General features: G+C 52.4%; 1 protein-coding gene and 1 long non-coding RNA gene across 3 annotated transcripts in view; one reads left to right on the top strand and one right to left on the bottom strand.

Moving 5' to 3' along the window:
• The window catches only part of INAVA (innate immunity activator), a 22,224-nt gene extending 8,432 nt beyond the window's left edge, over nucleotides 1–13,792 (bottom strand). The window contains exons 1-5 of one of the 2 annotated variants that reach the window (XM_007522069.3): nucleotides 13,640–13,792; nucleotides 6,717–6,865; nucleotides 6,061–6,185; nucleotides 5,012–5,128; nucleotides 4,297–4,519 (exon numbers count right to left, since the gene is read on the bottom strand). In XM_007522069.3, the coding sequence (XP_007522131.2) occupies nucleotides 4,297–4,519; nucleotides 5,012–5,128; nucleotides 6,061–6,185; nucleotides 6,717–6,771 (520 nt within the window). In that variant the 5' untranslated portion in view covers nucleotides 6,772–6,865; nucleotides 13,640–13,792. Of the gene's footprint in view, nucleotides 1–4,296; nucleotides 4,520–5,011; nucleotides 5,129–6,060; nucleotides 6,186–6,716; nucleotides 6,866–9,945; nucleotides 10,547–13,639 lie in introns of those variants that run through there. The other variant, XM_016187675.2, reaches the window with a different exon arrangement.
• Nucleotides 12,659–23,500, top strand: LOC132534601 (uncharacterized). Its single transcript, XR_009546309.1, has 3 exons — nucleotides 12,659–12,750; nucleotides 19,939–20,084; nucleotides 23,347–23,500. It is a non-coding gene; the product is annotated as an uncharacterized LOC132534601 (long non-coding RNA).

Raw genomic sequence — 23,500 nt, 5'->3', positions numbered from 1 at the left:
GTCTTTCCTGGTAGTAGAAACATTCAGAAGTCAGGAACCAGGGAACAGGATGCCTGACTTAACCCAGGCTCTACCACTAGCTCTGCTCAACTCGGGCACACCACAGTGCTGGAACCAGAACTGAGACCTCAGGCACAAGTCCCATGCTCTGATGCTGCACTGCCTCTGGCACAGCTTTGCAACTCTGAATATGTCAGAGCAGGTGGTAGTTGCTATTTCTATGTTGAAGGCAAGGCCTCAGTTCCCCATCTGTCAAAGCCAGGGCTGCCTGGCTCTGGAAGGCAAAGACCAGGAGCCCCTTGGGACAAAAATGGACTTTGTGCCCATTTTTCTGTAGCCTCTGTTGCCATGAATGCTACATCAAGAAGCCTTGCACCACCAGCCCGAGAGAATCTGAGCGGTGGGTTGAAGCCAGTGATGTGGTGAGTCCCCTGAGGACAGGGAGGATGGCTCTCCAGCATGGCACAGCACTCAGCCAGGAAAAGAGAAGAGGAACCTGTTCCTGCCATATCCCCCTGGACAAACTGGGCCCTTCAGGCCTCAGAACAAGCCTAAGAAGCCCTGGACAGTACTCACAAAGCACTTTCCGCTCAGCTGGAGAACAAGGATGAAAGCTAAGTGACAGTACTGTTTCTACTGTGGCAAAATCCAGCGAAGTAGCTCTCCTGGACAATGCACCTGTTTTGCCAAGCCCATGACCCAGGTTCTAGCTGTGACAGCTTTCTCCCTCTCTTTCTTGCTAGCTGAAGAAATCAACCCAGAGTGATTTCAACCAGCAGTGATGCCCACCAATGACAAGAATAAAGTATAGGGCTGGGGAGACAACATAATGGCTACATAAAAGACTTCTATTCCTGGGGTTCTGAAGTTCCAGGTTCAATCCCCAGTACTACCATAAGCCAAAAGCTGAGCTGTGCTCTAGTTAGTCAGTCAGTCAGTCTATCTCTTACTAAGATAAATAAAATATTTTAGCAGGAGGAGGAGGAGAAAAAAGAGAAAGTGTGATAGACAGGTGTATTCCACGTGGTCCTAGAAGCAGCCCTGTAAGATGGAGGCAGCTCTCTTTTCCAGAGCAGCTGGTAAACTGAGGCAGGCAGACAGAGTACTCTGTCTCAGACCACCCCACCCCACCCCCAAGAGTAACTGTGGCAGAACACACATCTGCTCTTTAGAAGAGGGACAGTAAATACAGGCCCAACGGCTCAATCCCACTGCATGGCTACCTGTATAGACAAAGTTCCACTGAATCCCAGTTGTGGGTCCATTCACATAATAGCCAAGTCAAGTAGCTGTGACAGAAGCCATATGGTCCAGAAAGCCAAGCATATTTACTGTCTGAACTTCACAGGCATTTGTTACCTATTGCTCAGAGCAGTTCTTTAATTACAGGGCTGGCATGTGGGGATCTAGCCCGTGGCTCACACTGGCCTGTTTTGGGATCCACTGAGAACCTTCCTGCAGTCTGATCCCCCACCTCTGGTCTCTCACAAAACCCTGGAGAGTAAAGAGCGTTGCAAATGCCAAGTAGTGGAGCCATTACCACCCTGGAGTTAGAGCCATGCGCTTTGGTTTGAAGATAAAGTAGGGAAGGAAGTCCTCATTCTCCACCATCCCCAACCTTCATAAAAGTAAGCATATCAAAGGCCTAGGAGGTGGCTCAGTGGGTAGCACACAGAACTTGCATATACGAAGGCTCAGGCTAGATCCCCAGCAGTGCATACGTTGGAGCAGAACTCCAGTCTCTCTCTTCCTCTCATATAATAATTACATGTTTAATCCAGCAAATCAGAATTCCATTGGTCACATAGTTGCAATGCAAGTGGGGAGTCTGGAGCGCCCCCCCCCCCGCACCTTTGCAGGAGCACCATGCTCAAGGGGCTCCTGGACCCACTCTCCAGGTTGGCCACAGCACCCCAACCCAACTCCACCTCAACTTTGAGACCAGCAGGACACCCAGGAAAGGGGGCAACTATGGAGTCCCAGATCCTAAACACTGTGCATTCTCAACCCAGTGAGGCTGGAGGTGGCACACCCGGTAGAGCACATACATTGTCATGCACAAGAACCTGGGTCAAGCCTCTAGTTCCCACCTGCAGGGGGAGGAGCTTCACTCCTCTCCCTCCTCTCTAGTTCCTTTTCTCTTTCAATTTCTCTATTAAAAAAAAAAAATCCCAACACACTAGAAGCTAGAAGCCTCTAACCTCATGTGGAGTTGTCTGAAAGAAAACAAAATAAAATTGAACATTCCGTTCCTCAGTCCCAGGAGGTGTGTTCAAACGCTCACAGGCCCTGTGGCCCCGGATCACCACAGCCTCCAGTGCAGACACAGAGATTCCATCTACCCAACAGTCTTGCAGTCTGTCAATCAACAGACACATTCTGCTGTGAGCACCCAGAGCACCCAGCACTGGGAGGCCATTAAGGCCACACCTGCCCGCTCCCTGCCACCTGTGGCCGGAGCTAATTGCTCTTACCTGGCATGAGTGTGCTCCCAAGCTGAATAACCCTTGTGTGGAGACCTGGGGGGGGGGGGGTTAGTGTGTTTTTCTTTTCTTCTTCCCTCTATTTTTCTCCTGTTTATTTATTTTCATTCAGAATGCCTTTCAGTTTCCAATGGCAAACCCTTCTCCACTTCCTCCTTTCATGGGAGCGCACAGCTGGACAGAGGAACCACAGAACAGGAATGGCTTGTCTTGGAGCTGCCTCCCCCAAGCTCCCATGGCAAGACATGGAAGGGCTTGATGGACTGGTGGACCGGGAGGGGCCTTGTTCTTGCACTGCTGGGCGGGAGTTGGCTGCTCCACCATGCTCTCTCCACAGCCCTGGTTGAGGGCCCCCAGAAGGTTCCTCCTGCCTCCCACAGAGGGCTGAGCCCAAGGCACATCCTGGCTCAGTGCCACTGCTCCTGTGACCACTGCCCATGGTCACATGGAGACACCTCCTTCCTTGTCCTGCCCGCTCCTCCTGACAGCTGGAGGTCACCAGAGAGCACTGGGAGGAAGGGCCCTCTGGCTTCTGTACACAGCAGCAGTGCATGTGAGGTGCAGGTCTGAGGCTGAGGGTGAAGCAGACAGCTCTCCTGGCCCGAGAGGCCTCAGGATCCAGTTCCCTCCCAGGGCCACAGTGTGTGCAGCTCGGAAGTGCCACACAGCCACAGGGCTCAGAGACTAGACTGGAGGCAGAGGACAGAGTGGGAGGACCCCATCTCAACCCGGTGACTCTGGGTACTTAGGGAGGCTATGAGATGTGGCACTGGTGGTGCTAGATTTTAACCTGAACACCCCATTAGTAGCATCGGGTCCCTGGAGTGCCTCAGTGGTCAGTAATGTGTGGCCAAGTAAGCCATGAGCTGCCTGACTGGCCAGGGGCCTTGGTGACACCACTGTCCTAGGGCCTGGAGGCAGGAAAGTAGTCCTGTGATACCAGGGCTGAGTAAGTTCTCAAAATGAGCCTATGTAGGTGGTTTCAGGAGGTGGCGCAGTGGATAAAGCATTGGACTTTCAAGCATGAGGTCCTGAGTTCAATCCCTGGCAGCACATGTACCAGAGTGATGTCTGGCTCTTTCTCTCTCCTCCTATGTTTCTCATTAATAAATAAATAAAATCTTAAAAATATATATTTAAAAAAAATGAGCCTATGTCAGCCCAAGAATGCCAGCCATCTGTCCAGGAAATCTTTCTAAGAACAGTGCATCTTTGGAGTGTCCAGGGGATGTGGAAAGAATGAATAGAATGTTCTCTAAGAAGCTGAGGGGCCAGCCCGATAGCTCACCTGAAGAGTGCACCTGCTTAGCTAAGTGTGTGGCCTAGCTTGGAGCCTGGCCCCCACTGCAAAGGAGGAAGCTCCCGTGCTGTGGTGCCCTTCCTCTCTCTCTCTCTCTTTCTCTCTCTTAATAGAGACAGAGGCAGAGAGAGTGAAAGAAGAGACCAGAGCTTTCTTCATTGCAGTGGGGGCTGAACCTGGGCCCTGCAGATGGTAAAGTCACACCCTATCCAAGTGAGCTATTTCACAAGCCAGTCTCTCTATTTCTATCTGAAAAGACTCAGTCTGGAGCAGTGAAGACCCAGCAACAACAAAAACTAAAACTAAGGGGTGAGAGTCCTGTCCTCAGGCTAACTGGGGCAGGCGGCAGAGGGTAAAGAGGGTGGGAGGCTGAGTAGCAGGTGCCCCTGAGGAACCTCAAACACGGCTCTAGTCTGGCACAGACGCTGACCGAGGCAAGTGCGGCCAGAGCATAGCATCCACTGGTCCACGTCCCCTCCCGTCCCACTGGGCCTGAGCCCCTGGGAAGTTCACCTCTGCCCAGGGAGAGGGCGGTGGTGGGTGGGGGGGCACTGCTGCGCCTCTGCTCCCCCAGACAGCGCTCCAGCTCCCGCAGCTTCCGCTCCTCCTGCACCAGCGAGTGCTTGCGCTGCCGGCGGGCCTGGCGGCTGAGCTTCTCCTCTCCGCACAGTCGCTGCGCCGCCTGCGTGATCTGCCGCTGCAGTGCCACCTTCTGCTCCAGGCTGCTCAGGGGGTCCTGTGGGCAGGGGGGGGTGACAGGGTGAGGAGTGGGAGGCGCAGGGTCCCCAAGGACAGCTCTGGCCTTGGCAGCAGAGGGTAGCACCCGGGCGGAGGGCAGAGAGGTGGCAGGTGTTCAAGTATGGACATGCCAGCCTGGAAACCTAGCACAGGGCCTGGTGGGGAGGACAGTAAAGTTGGTCACTTTCCATCCAGACCCCGTAGGGCCAGATGTCGCCCCCACCGCCCTCCTGTCTCCTGGCAGAGGAAACTATCCCAGCAGGCCCGCCTATCCACCCACCTGCCTGCCAAATGCTCATACTATACCCACTTAGGACCAAGCCCAAGGTCCTCCTGCCAGCATCTAGCTCTGGACCCTAGGGATGCCGGGCTCCACGTGGTGGGTGTCCCTCACAGGATGTCACAGGGTAGAATGGAGAAAGCCACATGCAGGAGGAGGCAGGCACCTCATAGGGTCCCCCTCCAGCCAGGAGACACCTCTCAAGCCTACCTCTCGGTGCAGTGCCCTTTCATCCAGTTTGTAAGCGGCTCCAATGCGGCGCCGGACCTTGGGGACCTTCTCCCCCGGCTTCAGCGGATACTCTTCCGGCAGGGTCCCCGTCAGCTCCTGCAGGAAAGCCAGGTCAAGTCGGCCCTCTCCACCCTCCGGCCCTGGGCTCCACTGCCTGTGCCAGTCCTCCACCCCACCCTGCAGGCCCAGAGCCTAGTGGCGCGTCTAGGGTTCCCACCCACTGCATTCTGGGTTCTGTTTGGGCCAAAAAGAGAGAGATTGTTCACCAAGTGTGTGCCTCACACTACATCCTTGGTTCAAGACCCAGCACCACATACTGAGGCCCTAAGAAAACTTGGTGCTTGAGGAGTCGGGCGGTAGCGCAGAGGGTTAAGTGCACATGATGCAAAGCGCAAGGGCCGGCCTAAGGATCCTGGTTCAAGCCCCCGGCTCCCTACCTAAAGGGGAGTCACTTCACAAGTGGTGAAGCAGGTCTGCAGGTGTCTATCTTTCTCTCCCCCTCTATGTCTTCCCCTCCTCTCTCCATTTCTCTCTGTCCTATCCAATGATGACATCAATAACAACAATAAAAAATAATAAAAAAGAAAGCTCGGTGCTATGCCGTCTCTTTCTCCACCTGTTTGTCTGTCTGTCTAAGATTTAGTCCAGAACACTCACTGCTTATGTACAAGACCCCAGCTATACTCACACCAGGATTTTTTCTGTAATGACAGAAAGAGCAGAGCAGGGCATAGCCACACGCAGTGCCAGGATGAGCCTAGAGCCAGCACTCTGCCTGCCGCCCCCTCCCTCTCAGCTCTCAGGAGACACAGAGTCCCACCAAGTCTCATCCTCCACCTCCTCAGTCACCCCACAGTCCCTCTCATGCTTTGTTGGGTTGTCCCTAATCTGCGCAGCCCAGTGCTCAGACCAAATGTTCTGGGCACCATAACCTAGAATTCTCCTGGGGACAGGGCTCCTCTCCCTCAGTCTAACTCCCACAGTGAAGCCTGGGTTTGTGTGTGCGGGCCAGGCCACCAGGCTCTCACCGCCTCCCGAAGGCAGAGCCTCCGCAGCTCCTCCAGGCAGGCCCCCAGCCGTTCCTCCAGGGCCCTCTGCTGCTTGTGCACAGCGTGGGTCAGCTCCTTCATCGGGGACACTGGACTGTCAGGGCCTGGCATGGCAGAAATGCACACTCAGGACACCAGAGACACATGCAAACACACACGCTCTGGCCTGCCCACAGATTACAGGCTAGCCTCTGCAGCCTGTATCCTGACCACAGAACACCACGTCTCCTGGCTGCACAGGGTGACGTCACAGAGCGGAGGGACAGCTGCCCCACCAGGCAGTGTGAGTGGGAAGGGGTTCAGAGGACCAGTCCTCTCCCTTCCCACCCTCTACCCAGTGCCATTAGCCTCCTCCGCTGCCTCCTCCTCCTCCTCCTCCTCCTTCTCCTCCTCTTCCTCCTCTCTCCCCAGTACACACATTCCTGCCTTTTCTCTCCTGTCCTCTGTCCAGACTACTCCAGACTAGGCTGTAGTCTCTGGCCAGAAAGCTGCTCCAGACAGACTGAGTCTCCTCAGGCCAAACCCCAGAGGCTACCAGCCCCTCCCAACCTCCCACCCTGCCTCTCCCTGGCCGTGGGCACCATGGCCTGCCTGGCCTGGATCCTGGGGAGAGAGGGAATTCCCCACTCACTCACCAGACTGCAGGATGATGCCGCTGTCAGTGTCGCTGACCTCATCCTTACTCTCCATGGTGGACTTCTGGGAGGAGGGGGTGCACAACAGGGAGGGGCGACACCCAGCCCAGCCTGGGCCGGGACACGTAGGTGGCCTGGAGATTCCTCAGCTTTTAAGAGAACAGGGGCAACAAAAGCTACAAGTAAACAGCTCAGTTCCAGACAGGACTCTGGAGTCACGCCTTTGTGGGCAGGGAGAGAGCATGAGTGAGTGAGCATTGTGTTTCCAGGGGGGTCTCATTATGAGGGGGTGGGTAGAAGGGTCCATGGGTCTTGCTAGAGCACCTGTCTCCACTGTGGGCTCTCTGGGTACACCCTGGCCCTGATGAGCCTTCTTCCAACGTCCAAGGAGGTGGACAGCAATGGTGGCCACAGAGCCACTGTGACCAAGAGCAAAGAGCAGCCAGGAGCTGGTACAGAGGATAAAGCATTGGGCTCCTAAGCAAGAGGTCCTGAATTCAAGCCTCAGCACCACATGTGCCAGAGTGATGCTCTGGGTCTCTTTTGCTCTCTCATTAATGAAGAGAGAGAGACAGAGACAGAGACAGAGACAGAGACAGAAAGGGAAAAGAAAGGAAGCTGCCCATCCTTAGCTGAGAACCCAGGGTGTCTGGAGCTATTCTGTTGGCCTCACTAGCGGGGGGGCACTAAAGAGTGGGGTTGCTCTCCAGCGCCCTGAAGCCCAGGCTGCCCTAACCCAGAGCTGGGTTCTCATTTGGAGGCAGACGGCAGTGCCACCAGCTACACTGAGACAACCCCACAACAGGGGGTTTGTTAGAACCCCCCCACACATACAGCCTGGGGCATGTGTGTTGGTGGTGCCAGAGTGGTGGAGGTGAAGGAGTGATTGAGCAGAAACACCCCAAGGCCAGGAAAAAGACCCACCCCTCTGCACCCTGGAGCACTGGGCTGCCAGGGACAGCCCCGTCATGTGGGCACAGAAGGACACCCGTCACAACACCTGTCATCACCCTCTCTCCTGCCTGAGCCAGGGTCGTGGAGCCTGCTGCAGGAGTGGGGAGGGGCGGGTGCTGCAGGGCGGGTGGCGTGGAGGACAGCCCAGCCACCTCCTCACTGACTCAGCCCATTGAGCAAGAGTCCAAAAATCCTTCTGAGTTTCCGTCTGAAGCTTATCCTGCCTGGGGTTAGGGGAGGGAACAGCTCTACCCCTGGACCATCAGGGGGAAAAAAGCAGGCTTGGGGGACAATACTGGGGAGGGGGGTTACTGCAGTGATGGGAATGTTGACAGTGGGGTGTCCCAAAAGCATAGGTCAACCATGGTGACCAAAAGAACAGGAACAGGAGAGCTGGTACAGACTGACAGGAGTGGCAGGGCTTTGCAAAGCACCATGGGTAGTGACTAAAAGGAGGGCTGCCAACAGCATACCTTCATGGCAGCTCATGTGGGATTTCTCCAGGCAGGTCTGCAGAACACATGGCAGGTTTGGTGCTTGTTTATTCATTTACTTATCTATTTTAGCACATGCAGGGGGCAGGAGACCAGGCAGGTGAACCACCTTGTCATGTGCAAGACCCAGATTGGAGCCCCAGCACCACAGGTGAGACAGGAGCACTGGAGAGAGCTTAGGTCTCTGTCTGGCTTTTGAGAATTCAGTAGCATAAGAGAGAATGAGGAGGAGAGAGAGAACCAGAGCATCAGTCCCACACATGTGATGCTGGGGATTGAACTCAGGAACTCATGATAAGTCCACTGATTTAGTCACCGTAGCACCTCTGTTTCTGTCTTTCTTTTAAAATATTTACTTATTTCCTTTTGTTGCCCTTTTTTATTATTGTAGTTATTATTGTTGTCATCGTTGTTGGATAGGACAGAGAGAAATGAAGAGAGGAGAGGGAGACAGAAAGGGGGAGAGAAAGATAGATACCTGCAGACCTGCTTCACCACCTGTGAAGTGACTCCCCTGCAGGTGGGGAAACGGGGGCTCGAACTGAGATCCTTACGAGGGTCCTCGTGCTTTGCACCACCTGCGCTTAACCCGCTGCACTACTGCCCAACTCCCCACCTCTGTGTTTCTATCTGAAGGAAAAGGCAGCCCCAGTGCGCACATTCAACCCTGAGCCCTTGAGGGGAAATGATGCAGGTCCTTTGCACACAGGCCAAAGAGTGGCCATGTTTGCTATGGGGACACAGATGGAGGTGTTTAGGGCAAGTTACCTCAGTCGGGTCCATCCCTCCCAGTGATCCCTGTTGGAGATGAGAGCTGTGCAGAGAAGCGGGCATCTGGCTCCTCCATGGGGCCTCCCCTTCCTTCTCCCACCCACCAGCCCCCCCAGGCAGCCCTCTGCCTCCACACCCTCAGCAGTCAGGGCCCAGGACGACTCACAGCAGAGCACCTGAGCCTCTGCTCTGGACAAGGGGAGGAGGGGAGGTGGGCAGGGAACCACTCATTAGGCACACTTGCTAATTAATTATTAACCACTAAGTAGTCGCCTTGGGAAGCTGTGGCCACTTGGCCCTGCTTCTCAGGGGCTCCCGGACTTATGGAGGAGCAGGGAGCTAGAGGGACTGTGAAAAGTTCCCCCTCCCCACAACCGACTCCCCAGCCGCTTAGCAGAATCACTCAGGGACCCCAATCAAGTGCCAACTCTGGGCTGACCTGCTGCTCCAAGTCGGACAAAACACACAGCACGCAAAGTGGGGAGCCCCAGGTGTCTACGTTGGTTCTGAGTGGAGACCACCGCTGGCTGGGCTCCCGTTCCTCCAGTATACAGCGCCCCAGGCCCACCCCAGCTGCCAGTCTGGACAAGGTCAGGAGGGCTGGAAGCCACATGGCTGTGTCAGACCCTCGGCTGTCCCTGCCCCCTACATTTGTAGGGGCCTTGCCCCAGAGTCCACAGAGACTTTTAAGCCATGTGTCAATTTTAAGAGAAAGGCCATTTAGAAAACACCCTCCAGGGTCAACAATCTGACTGAACCCCCAAAAAGGCAGAGGAAGGACACCCCTGTCCACTTGCCCTCAGGCTGGCTGGCCCTTCTTGTCTCTCTGCTTTCCTCTCTTTGTGGACACTGAGGCCTGAGGACTATTGTGACAAGCCCCTCATCAAGGCCACCAGCCCCTCTTGTTGCCCCTGTGCCCCAGACCCAGGGCAGTGTTTATGGTCACTGTCCAGACCCCGTTTTCTCAGGCCAGGCTGCTTCCTGGCCCACTCACACCACTACACCCTCACCTGCTTCCAGTTTTCATCCAGGGAAACATCCCTTGTTCCTGGGTCAGGGGTCCAAGGGGTGTAGCACTGCCAGAGTCTCCGGCTGGCCTCCTGCACCCTCTGAGCTGGCCTGGGTTCTCCACAGGCATCTGGCGGTCCCTCCTCTGTCCCGCCCGCCCGCCAGTCCCTCCCAGGCTGCCCCAGCAGGGGAACCAGGTTCTTGTTGTGACTTGAGTCAGAGGGGAGGAGCAGGTGAGCAAGTCCTTCCCTGAACTAATCCTGCAAGGTGTTGCCACAGCAGCTCCTGGGCCTCTGCACTTCCGGAGATAGCTGGGGGGGGGGGGGGGGCAGGGAGCAGGGGCTCCCCAGAAGAACCCCAAGAGAGGGCAACAGGGGGTCAAGCCCTCATGGCCCCAAGGGGCCTGGGTGCAACTTGCTGAACAGTGAAGAGCCCAAGTTTCCCCTCCCTTTGATGTCATTCCTCTCCTGGGCCTCAGTTTCCCTTTCCAAAAATCAAGGCAAGTAAGACCCCTGGGGGCAGGGAGATGACCCACAGCCCATAGGGAAAGCCAGCAAGACACATACAAACTGAGTGAAAGGGAGACCAATTTGAAGCCTTCCCTCCAAACAGGAATTTAAAAAAAAAAAAAATTCTCAGGAAGAACAGTGGCCTTGGAACTCCCATATGGGGAGGTCTGGGGTCACCAAAAAGACCAGGCTGTTCCATTTATCCCAGAAATCCCCCTCCCCAAGACCACTGTCATGCTGTACCACATTCATCCTTCAACAAAGTCCCTGGCACAGGGCCCTGAGCCCTGTCCTGTCCCTTACTCCACAAGAGGGCCAACTGAGACCCAGGCTCTAAGCTGATTTCCCAAATATGAGGAACGGAAGGCCAAAATGCAATTAGTTCCCCACCCAAAACAAAACCCAGGCCTGCAGTACTGCCATCCCCTGAGCCCCAGGCAAAGGGAAAACTCTTTGGAATTTGACCAGTGTGGCTGAGGGGGGAGGGGGAGGGACTGGGTCACCTGCTGACATCCCATCAGCTAACTGGAATCCCTCAAGACTTCACCACGCCCCCTTTCCTTGGACTTTTCCCAAGTCCTCCACTTTTTCCTGGGATGTTTCTCCCAGCCCCCAGAAGCCCACCTAGGGCAGGGTGTGGAGAGTGTCTCTACTGAGGGAGCTCCCCCAAACAAACCCAGCTCACCTTCCCATTTCTTATTTATTTATTTATTTTAAATATTTATTTATTTATTTTCCCTTTTGTTGCCCTTGTTGTTTTATTGATGTAGTTATTGGTGTCATCGTTGTTGGCTAGGAGAGAAATGGAGAGAGGAGGGGGAGACAGAGAGAGGGAGAGAAAGATAAGACACCTGCAGACCTGCTTCACCACTTGTGAAGCGACCCCCCTGCAGGTGGGGAGCTGGGGGCTCAAACCGGGATCCTTACACAGGTACTTGAGCTCTGCACCACCTGTGCTTAACCCGCTGCGCTGCACTTAACCCGCTACCACCCGACATTTCTGTACAACCCTCCTTCCAGAGAATGTCGGCCAGCCAGACTCCTGCAGGCTGGCCACCTCCTTCTCCCCCAGGGTTAGGCTGGGGATGGACAGGGGACAAACAGCTGAGTTGTGTGCTGAGAAGCTAGCCCCAGGCCAGCCACCTCCTTCTCCCCCAGGGTTAGGCTGGGGATGGACAGGGGACAAACAGCTGAGTTGTGTGCTGAGGAGCTAGCCCCAGTCCTCCAAGACACACAAACTCCACAGACCTCCCCACCCCCTGCAGGTTTGTCACATTCCTCTAGAAAGTTGACACTGTAGAGCTGACACTCTCCACCTTGCCCAGCCCCCCCAGTCTCAAGCTGGTTTTTGTTTGTGGAGGATGGATAATAGACGTCTCTAGAATCAGCTCAAGGGAGTCGGGCTGTAGCGTAGCGGGTTAAGTGCAGGTGGCGCAAAGCACAAGGACCGGCATAAGGATCCCGGTTCGAACCCTGGCTCCCCACCTGCAGGGGAGTCGCTTCACAGGTGGTGAAGCAGGTCTGCAGGTGTCTATCTTTCTCTCCCCCTCTCTGTCTTCCCCTCCTCTCTCCATTTCTCTCTGTCCTATCCAACAACAACAACAACAATAATAACTACAACAATAAAAAAAAACAAGGACAACAAAAGGGAATAAATAAATAAAATAAATATTAAAAAAAGAATCAGCTCAATAAAAATAAATAATAGAATTAAGAGATTTGCTCAGAGAACCGATCATATTGAAACACAGCTCTCAAAGCAGAAAAGCACAAAAGCCAGTGGTGCACTTATTAAACACTGCAGTGGTTCAGTTCAGGGATGAGAACTGGACTTTCAGCCAGTCCAGCTGGGATCTGCTAGGAATATCAATGGCAAAGTCACAGGCGCCACCAGCAGCTCTCTGGCGATGTTAAGCTCCAGCAAAAAGGCTGGTGAGAAGTAGAGACACATTAGTAATTGTGATGTCCATAGAGGAGTTAAGAGCACCCCACCCAGGTTCCCCACTTGCCTCCAAGCCCCCTCAATCTCTAAGCTCAGGGCCCAGAAGCGCAGGAGAGCAGCCCTGCTGTTTGCACTGGTGGCTGGAATTCAGTCCTCTCTCAAATCCACTTGTTGCATCTCTGGAGGCAAAAATCCACAGCCCCCAAGATGCGAGAACCAACAGGTTCTCCCTGTTCCCCGGCCATTCCACTTCAAGCCCAAGCGGAAGTGGGCATGGCAGTGGCATACGGGGAACCTGGGGTTCAACGCCCCACTCCCCAGTCAGTCCAGGTGGTCAGCCCCAGCCCAGACTCCAGGTAAGCAGCCCTGCTGCCGCATCAAAGCACTCGGAATTTAACTTCGAAAGAAAGCAAAAAGCTGCCTCTCTCTAGGGCTTAGCTTTCCTGCAGAAAAGGCCCAAAATTCTAACATACCCTGCAGGCTTCAGTCTCTGAGAGTTTTTTAAGTCCCTTCTTGAAGTTTCTTCTGTTACAAGAGACTGGAAGTTTTTTCGAGAGCGGCCTCCTCCTCCTCCTCCTTCTCCCCAGCCCCGCGGTGCCAGCAGCACCCAGCTAAGTGCAAGTCTGGGGCGCTCCCGTAAATCTCACTGCACGAACCAGGGAATCAATGGGCAGAAGCTGGAGCCAAGCCCCGAAAGAGAAAGGGGAAATTCCTCGACTTTCGAGGTTAAAGGGGGGGGGGGGGAGGTCAGGGGTGGCGGACACTGAGTCCGGGTTTCGCCTCTGGACAGCCTGCACCCCCCCACCCGAAAAGGTGTCGCCTGCAGGCAGGCTCCGCGGGGCAGGCGGGGAGCATGGGGACTCCGCGCCCCCTTGGAATGCGCCCTGAAACCAGACCTCTCGGCGTCCCTTAAAAAGCCCCTTTGTCCTGTCCACCCCGCTCCCCTCCCCCACCGCGGCCCCAGACTCGCCTCCTTTTGTCTGACGGCCCTCGGGCTTCCCGGAACCTGACCGGGGACCCACACCCCCACCATGCCTGGAGGAGGTGGGAATGAGAAGGGGTGAGGAGCTGGAAGGGCTCGTCCGGGGTAAAAATGCAGGGTACCTATCCCCATCTCCCCTTTCAAAATCACCCCAGTCCCCTTCCAGGGCCCCCTCGGTTGAGGCGGGAGACCGTGGGTTCAGGGGCCGGTCCCCCCTCCGTCCCCCTCCCTGTGCCGAGTACCGCCCCCGGTCTCCCCCTTACCTGCCCCATGGAGCAGGGGCGCCCCCCGCCTGCCCGCGTGCCCCCGGCTGCAGCCCCCGTCTTCAGGGCACAGGGACCCCGGCCCTCACCCCCGGCCCACCCACCCCGGAGCTATTTCATTGAGCTGCGGCATTTGCAGCATCCGAATGTTAAAGATCCCGAGACATCTGTCCCCCGGGGCGTACCAAGGCCGCCGGCGGGGGGACCCACGCAGCTCAAGCTCGGGTTTCCCGCCCGCGAGGCGGAGCGGGGCCGCGGGACGCGGTGCTGAGATGCCGCCTAGAGGGGGTGTCCTGAAGACCACCCCCCCAGCCCCAGGCCTTGCGCCGCCCCCGACCCGTAGCCGGAAGCCCGAATGGTGAGTCCCCCCCGCGCCGCCAGTGCGCGCGTCCCGGAGGGAGGTGGCTCTCCGCGTCTTGCACCCGCGTGCTCCCGGCCCCGCCACTCTTCGCGCCTGCAGACGCCGGGGTGCAGGAAAAAAGGGGTGCTGCGCCGGGGAGCAGCCTTGCACCCCCAGAGCCCCAGCTTCCATAAAGTGCACGTTGTCTGGCTGCCGGGCCGCCACGCGCTGGGGCAGCGGGAACCCGCACCCCAACTCCCGCTTCAAGACGTTCCTGGCGCCGGCTGGCTGAACCCCTCTTCTGACGAGCGTCTCCTACCGTTCACAGAGCGACACGTCCTGTCCCTCCCTCCCTCCCTCCCTCCATCCATCCATCCATCCATCCATTACTTACACTTCCCTGCAGTTCATTTGTTCTGTGTTCAGTGCTGGTCTAGACGGATCAAAGCTCTACTTCTTTCCCTGGATACACGCAGGAAGGCCTACTGGCCTCAGTCCTATAGGTCCTGAACCCACCTCTTTAAGGTGTCTTTGCCTAATCTGCCCCAAGTCATTGTGGGAGCTATGCTGACTGAACGGCTGTGTGGGTAACTAAAGATTTAAGGTTTTTTTTTTTTTTTCTTGAATTTTCATGCCTGAGGCTCTGAGGTTCCAGATTCAATCCTGAGACCGGTGCTGAGCAGTGCTCTGATCCTTCTCTCTCCATCTCATTAAAATAAATAAGTAGGGGCCAGACGGTGGTGAACCTGGTTAAGTGCACACATTATAGTGCACAAGAACGAAGGTTCAAGCCCCGAGACCCCACCTGCAGGGGGAAAGCTTCATAAGTGGTGAAGTACGGCTGCAGGTGTCTCTGTCTCTCTCCCTTTCTGTTTCCCCCTCCCCCTCTCAATTTCTTTCTGTCTCTAGCCAATAATAAATAAATAAAAATATTTAAATAAATAAGTAAATCAGGGGAGAGGGAGTTTGGGGTCCTTCATGGAAAGTGGGACAAGAGTATTTAGCAGACACCAGTTACATAAAACTGGGAAATCATACACATGTCTATATAGACAAATGTGCTGTAATGCCTGCAGCCCAAAAGGGCCCAGGGTCAGCCCCTGGCACCATCATAAACCAGAGCTGAGCAGTGCAAATTGTCTTGAAATGGAAAAGACACTTCTTGTGGTGAACAGAAAAACTAAATGGATAGGATTGTTACTATTCAAACACACACACACACCTTGAGCAGAGAAGGTGTTTATTTCAAGGTGTTCCTTTGTGTCCCAGAAGGTAGCACAGTGGACAAAGTGTTGAACTCTCAAGTAAGTATGAGGTCCTAAATTCAAACCCTGGCATCATGTGTGCCAGCGTGATGCTCTGGTTCTCGTCTTCCACTTCCTTCTCTCTTATTAATACATTTCTAAAAATGTAAATGTAATGGCTTATGCAAATAGGAAGGCTGACCAGCCAGATTCTGCAGGGTGGGCTGGTAGCTTAGATCCCCAGAAAAAAGCTGTAGCATGAAGATCTACCTGCGAACAAGCCCTGGCCCTCTCAACTTACATTGAAAATGGATTCCAGAAGAATTTAAAGACGGGTGCTGTCTTTGTTGATCTCACAGCAGCCTATGACACGGTCTGGCACCGTGGTCTCCTAGTCAAGATCTCAAGATGCCTGCCTCCATGGGTGGCCAACACTATATCGTTTCTTCTCCAAAACAGAAGATTCCAGGTGCATCTGGGTGACAAGTCTAGCAGATGGAGACTTGTCTCAAGTGGCCTCCCCCAGGGCTCTGTTCTGGCTCCTACGCTATTTAATATTTACATCAATGACCTCCCAGAAACTTCTTCAAGGAAGTTCATCTATGCCGATGACATCTGCTGTGCAACTCAGGCATCCAAGTTCGACATACTCGAGGAAAAACTCACGAAAGACATGTCTCTGATATCTGATTACTGTAAAAAATGGCGACTAATCCCTAGCACTGCAAAAACGGTATCATCTGTTTTCCATCTACACCATGCCTCGGCCTCGTGTGAGCTTAATGTGCAGCTTGGCGATACGAGAATCCGGCATGAAGCCCAGCCAGTCTATCTTGGCGTTACTCTCGATCGCACCCTGTCATTTCACAAACATCTCATAAAAACTGCAGCAAAGGTGGGCGCGAGGAATAACATCATTGCAAGATTGGCCAGCTCCTTGTGGGGCGCGAGCGCTTCCACACTACCATCATCATCTCTGGCATTATGCTATTCCACTGCAGAATACTGTGCCCCAGTATGGTTCCATAGCCCCCATGTCCACTTGGTCGATTCCAAATTATATTCCTCCATGAGGATAATTTCTGGAACCATCCGTTCCACCCCGGTTCCATGGCTGCCAGTTCTTAGCAACATCACCCCGCCAGATATTCATCGGGATGCGGCATCATCTAAGTTCATTTCCCACGTCTACACTCTACCGGACCTGCCAATATACGCGGATATCTTCGCCCACCCTGTCCAACGCTTGACGTCTCGTCACCCAATCTGGTCCCCTACGCCTACACTGAACTTCTCTGTTCCAGTCTCTTGGAAACAGAGTTGGCAGTCAGCTGAGGTAAAGAACAGACAACTCATCACAGACCCCTGCAAGCGTCAACCTGGCTTTGACCTAGCACGTTATGATTGGGCCCTCCTCAATCGCTATCGAACAGGCCATGGCCGGTGCGCCGCTATGTTCCATCACTGGGGAGCCAGAGACGACCCGAACTGCCCCTGCAGCTACAGACAGACTATGACCCACATAGTCAACTACTGCCACCTCTCCAGATTCAAAGGAGGTCTTGAAACTTTACATCAGGCTCAACCTGACGCTGTTGACTGGCTACAGAAGAAGGGCAAACGCTAGAAGAAGAAGATGGCAGCCAGTCTGAAGTTAGAGTTCCCCCAAGTTTTCTTCTCCTCTGGCCTTCAAAGCAGATTATGAAACCTTGGACCGAAAGGGACAGGACTTTCTGCTTGACCCTGGTGGGGACAGATGACCTGAGAAGCTGGCTGTTGGTGAAAAGACCACTCTGTGCTCTGCTAGCAGGAACTTGGTTTTGTTTTGTTTTTTCCTTTTTGTTGCTCTTGTTTTTTTATTGTTATTGTAGTTATTATTGTTGTTGTTATTGATGTCATCCTTGTTGGATACAACAGAGAGAAATGGAGAGGAGGGGAAGACAGAGAGGAAGAGAGAAAGATAGACACCTGCAGACCTGCTTCACCGCCTGTGAAGCGACTCCCCTGCAGGTGGGGAGCCGGGGGCTTTAACCAGGATCTTTAAACCATCCTTGAGCTTCATGCCACCTGCACTCAACCCGCTGTGCTACCACCCAAGTCCCTTTTTTTCTTTTTTCTTTCTTTCTTTTCTTTTTTTTCTTTTCTTTCTTTCTTTTTTTTCTTTTCTTTCTTTCTTTTTTTTTTTTGCAAATAATGGTTGAAAATTTGAAAAACAAAATCATGTGGACATAAACACACTTCTGACCACCACCTTGCTCCATTTCTGTTGCTCTGGGTCCTTCAGAATAATGAGCAAAGTTGTTGCTTACAAACTAAAACTGGCCTTACTTCTTGCTCACAGAAAGCCTGTGCTGACAACAAGGGACTTCTCATGGAGGGGACTTTTAATTTCTCTAGGGATACCTCCCCAGAAGAAAGGACTGTCACATAAACTGAAATGGCCTGGAAGGTGGGGAGTTAAAGGTTAAAGGAGCCAGGGGACTTCGTATATGTTTGTTGGGGGTGGAATGGCTAGGGAAGTGTGATGACTGTTAGAATTGCTGGGGACTTAAACAAGGGAATAGTGGGCAGGGATAGATAGCATAATGGTTGTGCAAAGAAACTCTCATGCCTGAGGCTTCAAAGTCCCAGGTTCAATCCCCTGAACTACCATAAACCGGAACTGTGCAGTACTCTGGTTAAAAAAAAAAAAAAAGGAAAAGGAAAGAAAGAAAAGAAAAGGAAGGAAGGAAACAAAGCAATAGAGAGACTCTTCCAGGCTTAATTCTCCTTCTTCAGTGGCCTAGGCAGTAGCACAGTGGCTAGAGTGATGGACTTATGAGCACAAGGCCCTATGTTCAATTCCTAGCATCACATGTGCCAGAGTTCTCTTTCCTCCACCACGATGGGTGGAAGCATCCCAGTCCAGGAAGCAGAAAGGCCTCATTCTGTTGGCCCTTGAGAACCTGTCCCCATCTCTCTCTCTCTCTCTCTCCCTCACACACACACACACACACACACACACACACACACTGATTTCCCAGCTCCATATTACAGAAATAAATATTCCATGAAAGAAAGGACATGATGTGGATGATGTAGATTTGGGTAGCTCTCCTCTCTCCCTGCCACTCAAACAGCATTTAATAGAGCTTTCTCTTCCTGCAAAGGCTGACCCAACAGTATTTGACTTTCCATGACACCAAGCAGTGGGCCCAGATTCAATTTCAGTTGAGCTTTTAGGCCACTGATTTATGGAAGGTCATTTGCTTTGCTCAGAGTTTGATAGGCTGAAGAGACAGCTCAGTGGTTCTGCAAAAGATTCTTATGGCTAAGGTTCAGAGGTCCCAGGTTCAATTCCTTTCACCACCATAAGCTAGAGGTGAGCAGTTTTCTGGTAAGATTTTAAAAAAGAAAGAGTGAGTTGGGTGTTAGCACAGCGGGTTAAGCACAGGTGGCGCAAAGTGCAAGAACTCGCGCAAGGATCCCAGTTCGAGCCTCTTGTGCTCCAGGGGAGTCGCTTCACAAGCTGTGAAGCAGGTATGCAGGTGTGTATCTTTCTCTCCCCCTGTCTGTCTTCCCCTCCTCTCTCCATTTCTCTCTGTCCTATCCAACAATGACGACATCAACAACAGCAACAACAACTACAATAAAACAGCAAGAACAACAAAAGGAAAATAAATAATAATAATAAAATTTAAAAGAAAAAAAAGGAAGAAAACTTTAATGTCTGAACTATCAATAGATGGGTAGGATAGCTGTTTGGAAACAGGGAGACAGCAAAGGGTGATGGGGTGTGGATTTGGGGGTGGAGGGAGACATCAGGACCCAAGAGCTATTTAAGAGGCCACTCTGACCTGACTTCTCCTGGCTACAAAGAGGAGGGAGTGGGGGAGACCCCAGGTTATAATTTAGCCATGAAGCTTCAGTGGGTTCACTTTAGGAGATGAATGGGTCCTGGTTGGGGCTTGAAGCACAAAGAGACCTTTGGAGAAAAGAGACCTGGGAGATGTCACATCATTACACTTCTAGAACTGGGAATGTGTGTAAGAGAAAAGGCCCAAAGGGGGGAATTATGGGGAAAGTTGAGTGGTAGACAGAGCAAAAGTCCTGTGGCAATAGGTGCTGTTACTATTATGTCTGGGATGGAGTAATTTGCTTTTACTTTCACTGAAACTTCACCATTCCAGACTGACTTTTTCAGATAGAGAGAGAGAGAGAGAGAGAGAGAGAGAGAGAGAGAGAGAGAGAGATCACAGCATGGGAGCTTCCTCTGGTGCTGTGGGGTCCAGGCTTGAACCTGGGTCTGGTGCTCATGACACAGTGGGGCCAGATGAGTTATTTTGCCTTCCCAGAATAAGTTGCTGAAGTATTCAGTTATATTCCTTCTCTCTTTTCATTCACCCAAACCATTCCTCTGAGAGAGAAACAGGAGCTTCCAGAAAGTCTCAATCTCCAAGCATATAGATGGGAATAATGCAGGAGGTTCTAGGCATAAGGGGAGGGGTGTGGCATTTGAGGACCAGGAAGGAGAGGTGACCTGGACTGGGGACAGGAAAGGTATTGGTTACACCACTCTAAGCAGTGCCCTTGCCCAGGGATAAGACCCCAGCAAGAACAGAAGTGGCTAGCCTTCTGTGTCTAACCTTGACTGATTTTTTTTTTTTTTATGATAGACTGAGAGAAAGACAGAGACAGGGCAAATCACTGGCTTGTTTCATGCTTGTCATTCTCAGGACTGGGATTTGAACTCAGGGCTTCCCACATGAAAGCAGGCCCTAGCCTTGACTGGAGCAGGAGTCCATTTGCAAGATACCCTGGAGGAATTGCTTTAGAAGGAAGCAGAGGTGGTAAGTGTGTCCTACAAACCTGTACTTGCCAGGTGAGATTTGTGGCAATACTATCTCCAGGGGTCTACGGCTCAGAGAAGTGAAACCATTGAGGTAAAGATGCTAAACCAGTCAGTGACTCATATGGAATCAGAAACGAAATCTTCTGATCTCTTATCCCTGAAATGGGCTGGTGAAGAACTTCAAATAGCTAGAGGGTCAGGCAGTGGAGAGGGGAAACGAAGGACATCAGATATAAGAATGTTGATTTTCCAGGCCAGCAAGATAACTCACCTGGATAGAGTGCATTGCTTTGCCATAAGTCAACCTGGAGCCCAGCCCAGCCCTTACCACGTGGAAGGCAGCTTCAGGGCTGTGAGGTCTCTGCCTATCTATCTTGAACAAAAGAATGCTGGTTTTCCAACTCCACTATATTTAGTTGGCAGCAAAGTAACCTATACCTGGCCTTGTGTAGATGAGGGGGTTGGGGGGAGGGTCAAGGGGGAGAAGCTAGGAGAACACAAAAGGGCGTGATGGAAACTGGAACTCAGACCATCACTGCAAGAGCCATTCCAAGAACGAGCTGCTTGATTCAAAAGCAAAACCTGAGGTGTGTGTGTGTGTGTGTGTGTGTGTGTGTCAGGGGGCATATCTTGATGGGAGAACATGGGCCTTGCATATGTGATATATATATATATATATATATATATATATATATTTCTTTTTAAAAATATTTATTTTTTGCTGCCATTTTTTATTCTTGTAATTATTATCATTGTTGTTATTGATAGCATCATTGTTGGATAGGACAGAGAGAAATGGAGAGAGGAGGGGAAAACAGAGAAGGGGAGAGCAAGATAGTCACCTGCAGACCTGCTTCACTGCCTGTGAAGTGACTCCCCTGCAGGTGGGAAGCCGGGGGCTTGAATCAGGATCCTTACCCCTGTCCTTGTGCTTTTTTGCGACGTGCGCTCAACCTGCTGTGCTACCACCCAACTCCCGAATTTTTTTTTTTTGATAGGACAGAGAGAAATCGAGAGGGGAGAGGACGAGAGAGAGAGAGAGAGAGAGAGAGAGAGGGAGAGACCTGCACTGGCTTCCCTGCAGATGGGGTTAAGGGGCTCAGGTCCTTCACATGGTGATCTGTGTGCTTAACCATGTGCACCACTGCCCCACTGCACGGCACCTATCTTTCCCTTTTTATGCCACCAGAGTTATCACTGGGGCTCACCATAATATGAAAAAATGGCCGCAGGGAGCGGTGGGTTTGTAGTGCTGGCACTGAGCCCCAAGGATAACCCTGGTGACAATGAAAAATAAAAATAAAAATAAATTTAAAGAGAAAAAATGAAAATAGATAAGCGGCCCAGGAGGTGACATAGTGGCTAAAGCACTGGACTCTCAAGCATGAGGTTCTCAGTTCAATCCCTAGCATTGCATGTGCCAGAGTGATGCTCTGCTTCTCTCTCTCTTCCTCCTCCTTTGTCTATCATTAGTGAATAAACAGTTAAAAGAAAAATAAATCTTTTAAAAAAAACCAACCTGGAAATGCAGAGTTTTATCTGACATCTGATTTGTACACATCTGATCCCTTTGCTAAGAGCTCATGGGAGCCAGGCAGTTTCTGTGCCAGAGCTGGAGTCTCTGCTCTGGCTGCCTAGCCTCTGGGTGCACGGAGCCTGGAGCTGCTTTGGGCAGGGAGCCCCAAGCCTATGAAGAAGCTGCAAGTCAGGGAGCAAGAAATCTGGAAGGAGCCTAGGAGATAAGTCAACATTAGAGCCCAGGACTTGCTTGCCTGAGGCCCCAGGTTCAATGTCCAGAACTGCATATGACAGAGCTGAATGGTGCTCTGGCCTCTCTCATAAAAATAAAGAGAAAATTAAGGCAATCTTTAGAATAAAAGATTCTGAAAACTTTTATTTAGAATAAAGGAAGGGAGTCAGGCGGTAGAGCAGTGGGTTAAACGCAGGTGGTGCAAAGTGCAAGGACTGGCATAAGGATCCTGGTTTGAGTCCCTGGCTCCCCACCTGCAGGGGAGTCACTTTACACGTGGTAAAGCAAGCAGGTCTGCAGGTGTCTATCTTTCTCTCCCCCTCTGTCTTTCCCTCCTCTCTCCATTTCTCTCTGTCCTATCCAACAATGACAACATCAATAACTACAACAATAAAATAACAAGGGCAACAAAAACAGGATAAATAAATAAATATTTTAAAAAGGAAAAAAAATCTTAAAAAAAACAAAAGAATAAAAGAAACCTGAAAGTTGAAGCCAGAGCCCCCATGGGAATGGGGACTCTCAGCCAAGGAAAGAGGTGGAACTGGCAGAGACCCCTGACCAGTGTCCCCCCCCCAATCCACCCTCTCTTCCTCTGCTCCCTGCCCTGGCTGAGAGTGCTGGGTTCCCCTTTGCCAGCTGGCTTTCCTGGGAAATGGGAGAGGGGTCTCCACAACAGAGATTTAGAAAGTGGAGTGATGGCTGCCTGTGGGCTGAAGCGTGCTCTCCTCATGGATGTTGGGGACCCCCCAGTCCACCTGCCTGGCAAGAGATGTTCTGCTGATCTGCTCAGAACCCCCCTAACTTAAGTAGGGAACCCCTCAGTTGTCTACTTAGTGGGAACTGTTCTGTTGATCTTTTTATTTATTTATTTTCATTTACTTATTTTCCCTTTTGCTACCCTGTTGGTTTTTTATTCTTTTTTTAAAGATTTTATTTATTTATTAATGAGAAAGATAGAAGGAGAGAGAAAGAGCCAAACATCATTCTGGCACATGTGCTGCCAGGGATCGAACTCAGGACCTCCTTCTTGAGAGTCCAAAACTTTATCACTGCGCCACCTCCGGGACCATGGTTTTTTTTATTCTTGTTGTAGTTATTATTGTTGTTATTGATGTTGTTAGATAGGACAGAGAGAAATGGAGGGAGGAGGGGAAGACAGAGGGGGGAGAGAAAGATAGATACCTGCAGACCTGCTCCACTGCTTGTGAAGTGACTCCCCTACAGGTGGGGAGCCGGGTCTCGAACCGGGATCCTTACGTAGGTCCTTGCGCTTTGTGCCACATGCGCTTAACCCGCTGCGCTACCACTGGACTCCCTGTTGATCTCTTTAGTAACAGGGGGTAGGGATCCCCCAACATACCTTCATGGAAGAAGTCATCCTGGCCCTGTTGGTACCCTCCAACACCCCCACACAGTGACAGAGGACAGGGGTCCCCCAGTCCCTACTACCTGGTGGGAGCTGTCCCCAAACCCCCACTGACAGAGGACGCCCTTATCCTCCGCACAACCCTCCCCTTCACTCTCCTCCATGCCACCCAGACGGTGCCCTGTGCATGCCCTTGGCGGAAAGCGCCTTGGAAACCCCAGGATGACTGGCCCCGCTTCCTCCCCTCACCGCATCCTGGAGCTCACGGCCAGCAGGTGCAGAGGGGCAGTCTCTGTTGACCACCTCGCCAAGGGCACAGGAGGCTGC

Source organism: Erinaceus europaeus, chromosome 19, assembly GCF_950295315.1.
Source record: "Erinaceus europaeus chromosome 19, mEriEur2.1, whole genome shotgun sequence".
In the NCBI taxonomy this organism is placed as follows: Eukaryota; Metazoa; Chordata; class Mammalia; order Eulipotyphla; family Erinaceidae; genus Erinaceus; species Erinaceus europaeus.
The sequence above is the reverse complement of the archived record's forward strand: the minus strand, read 5'-3'. Positions and strand labels throughout refer to the sequence as shown.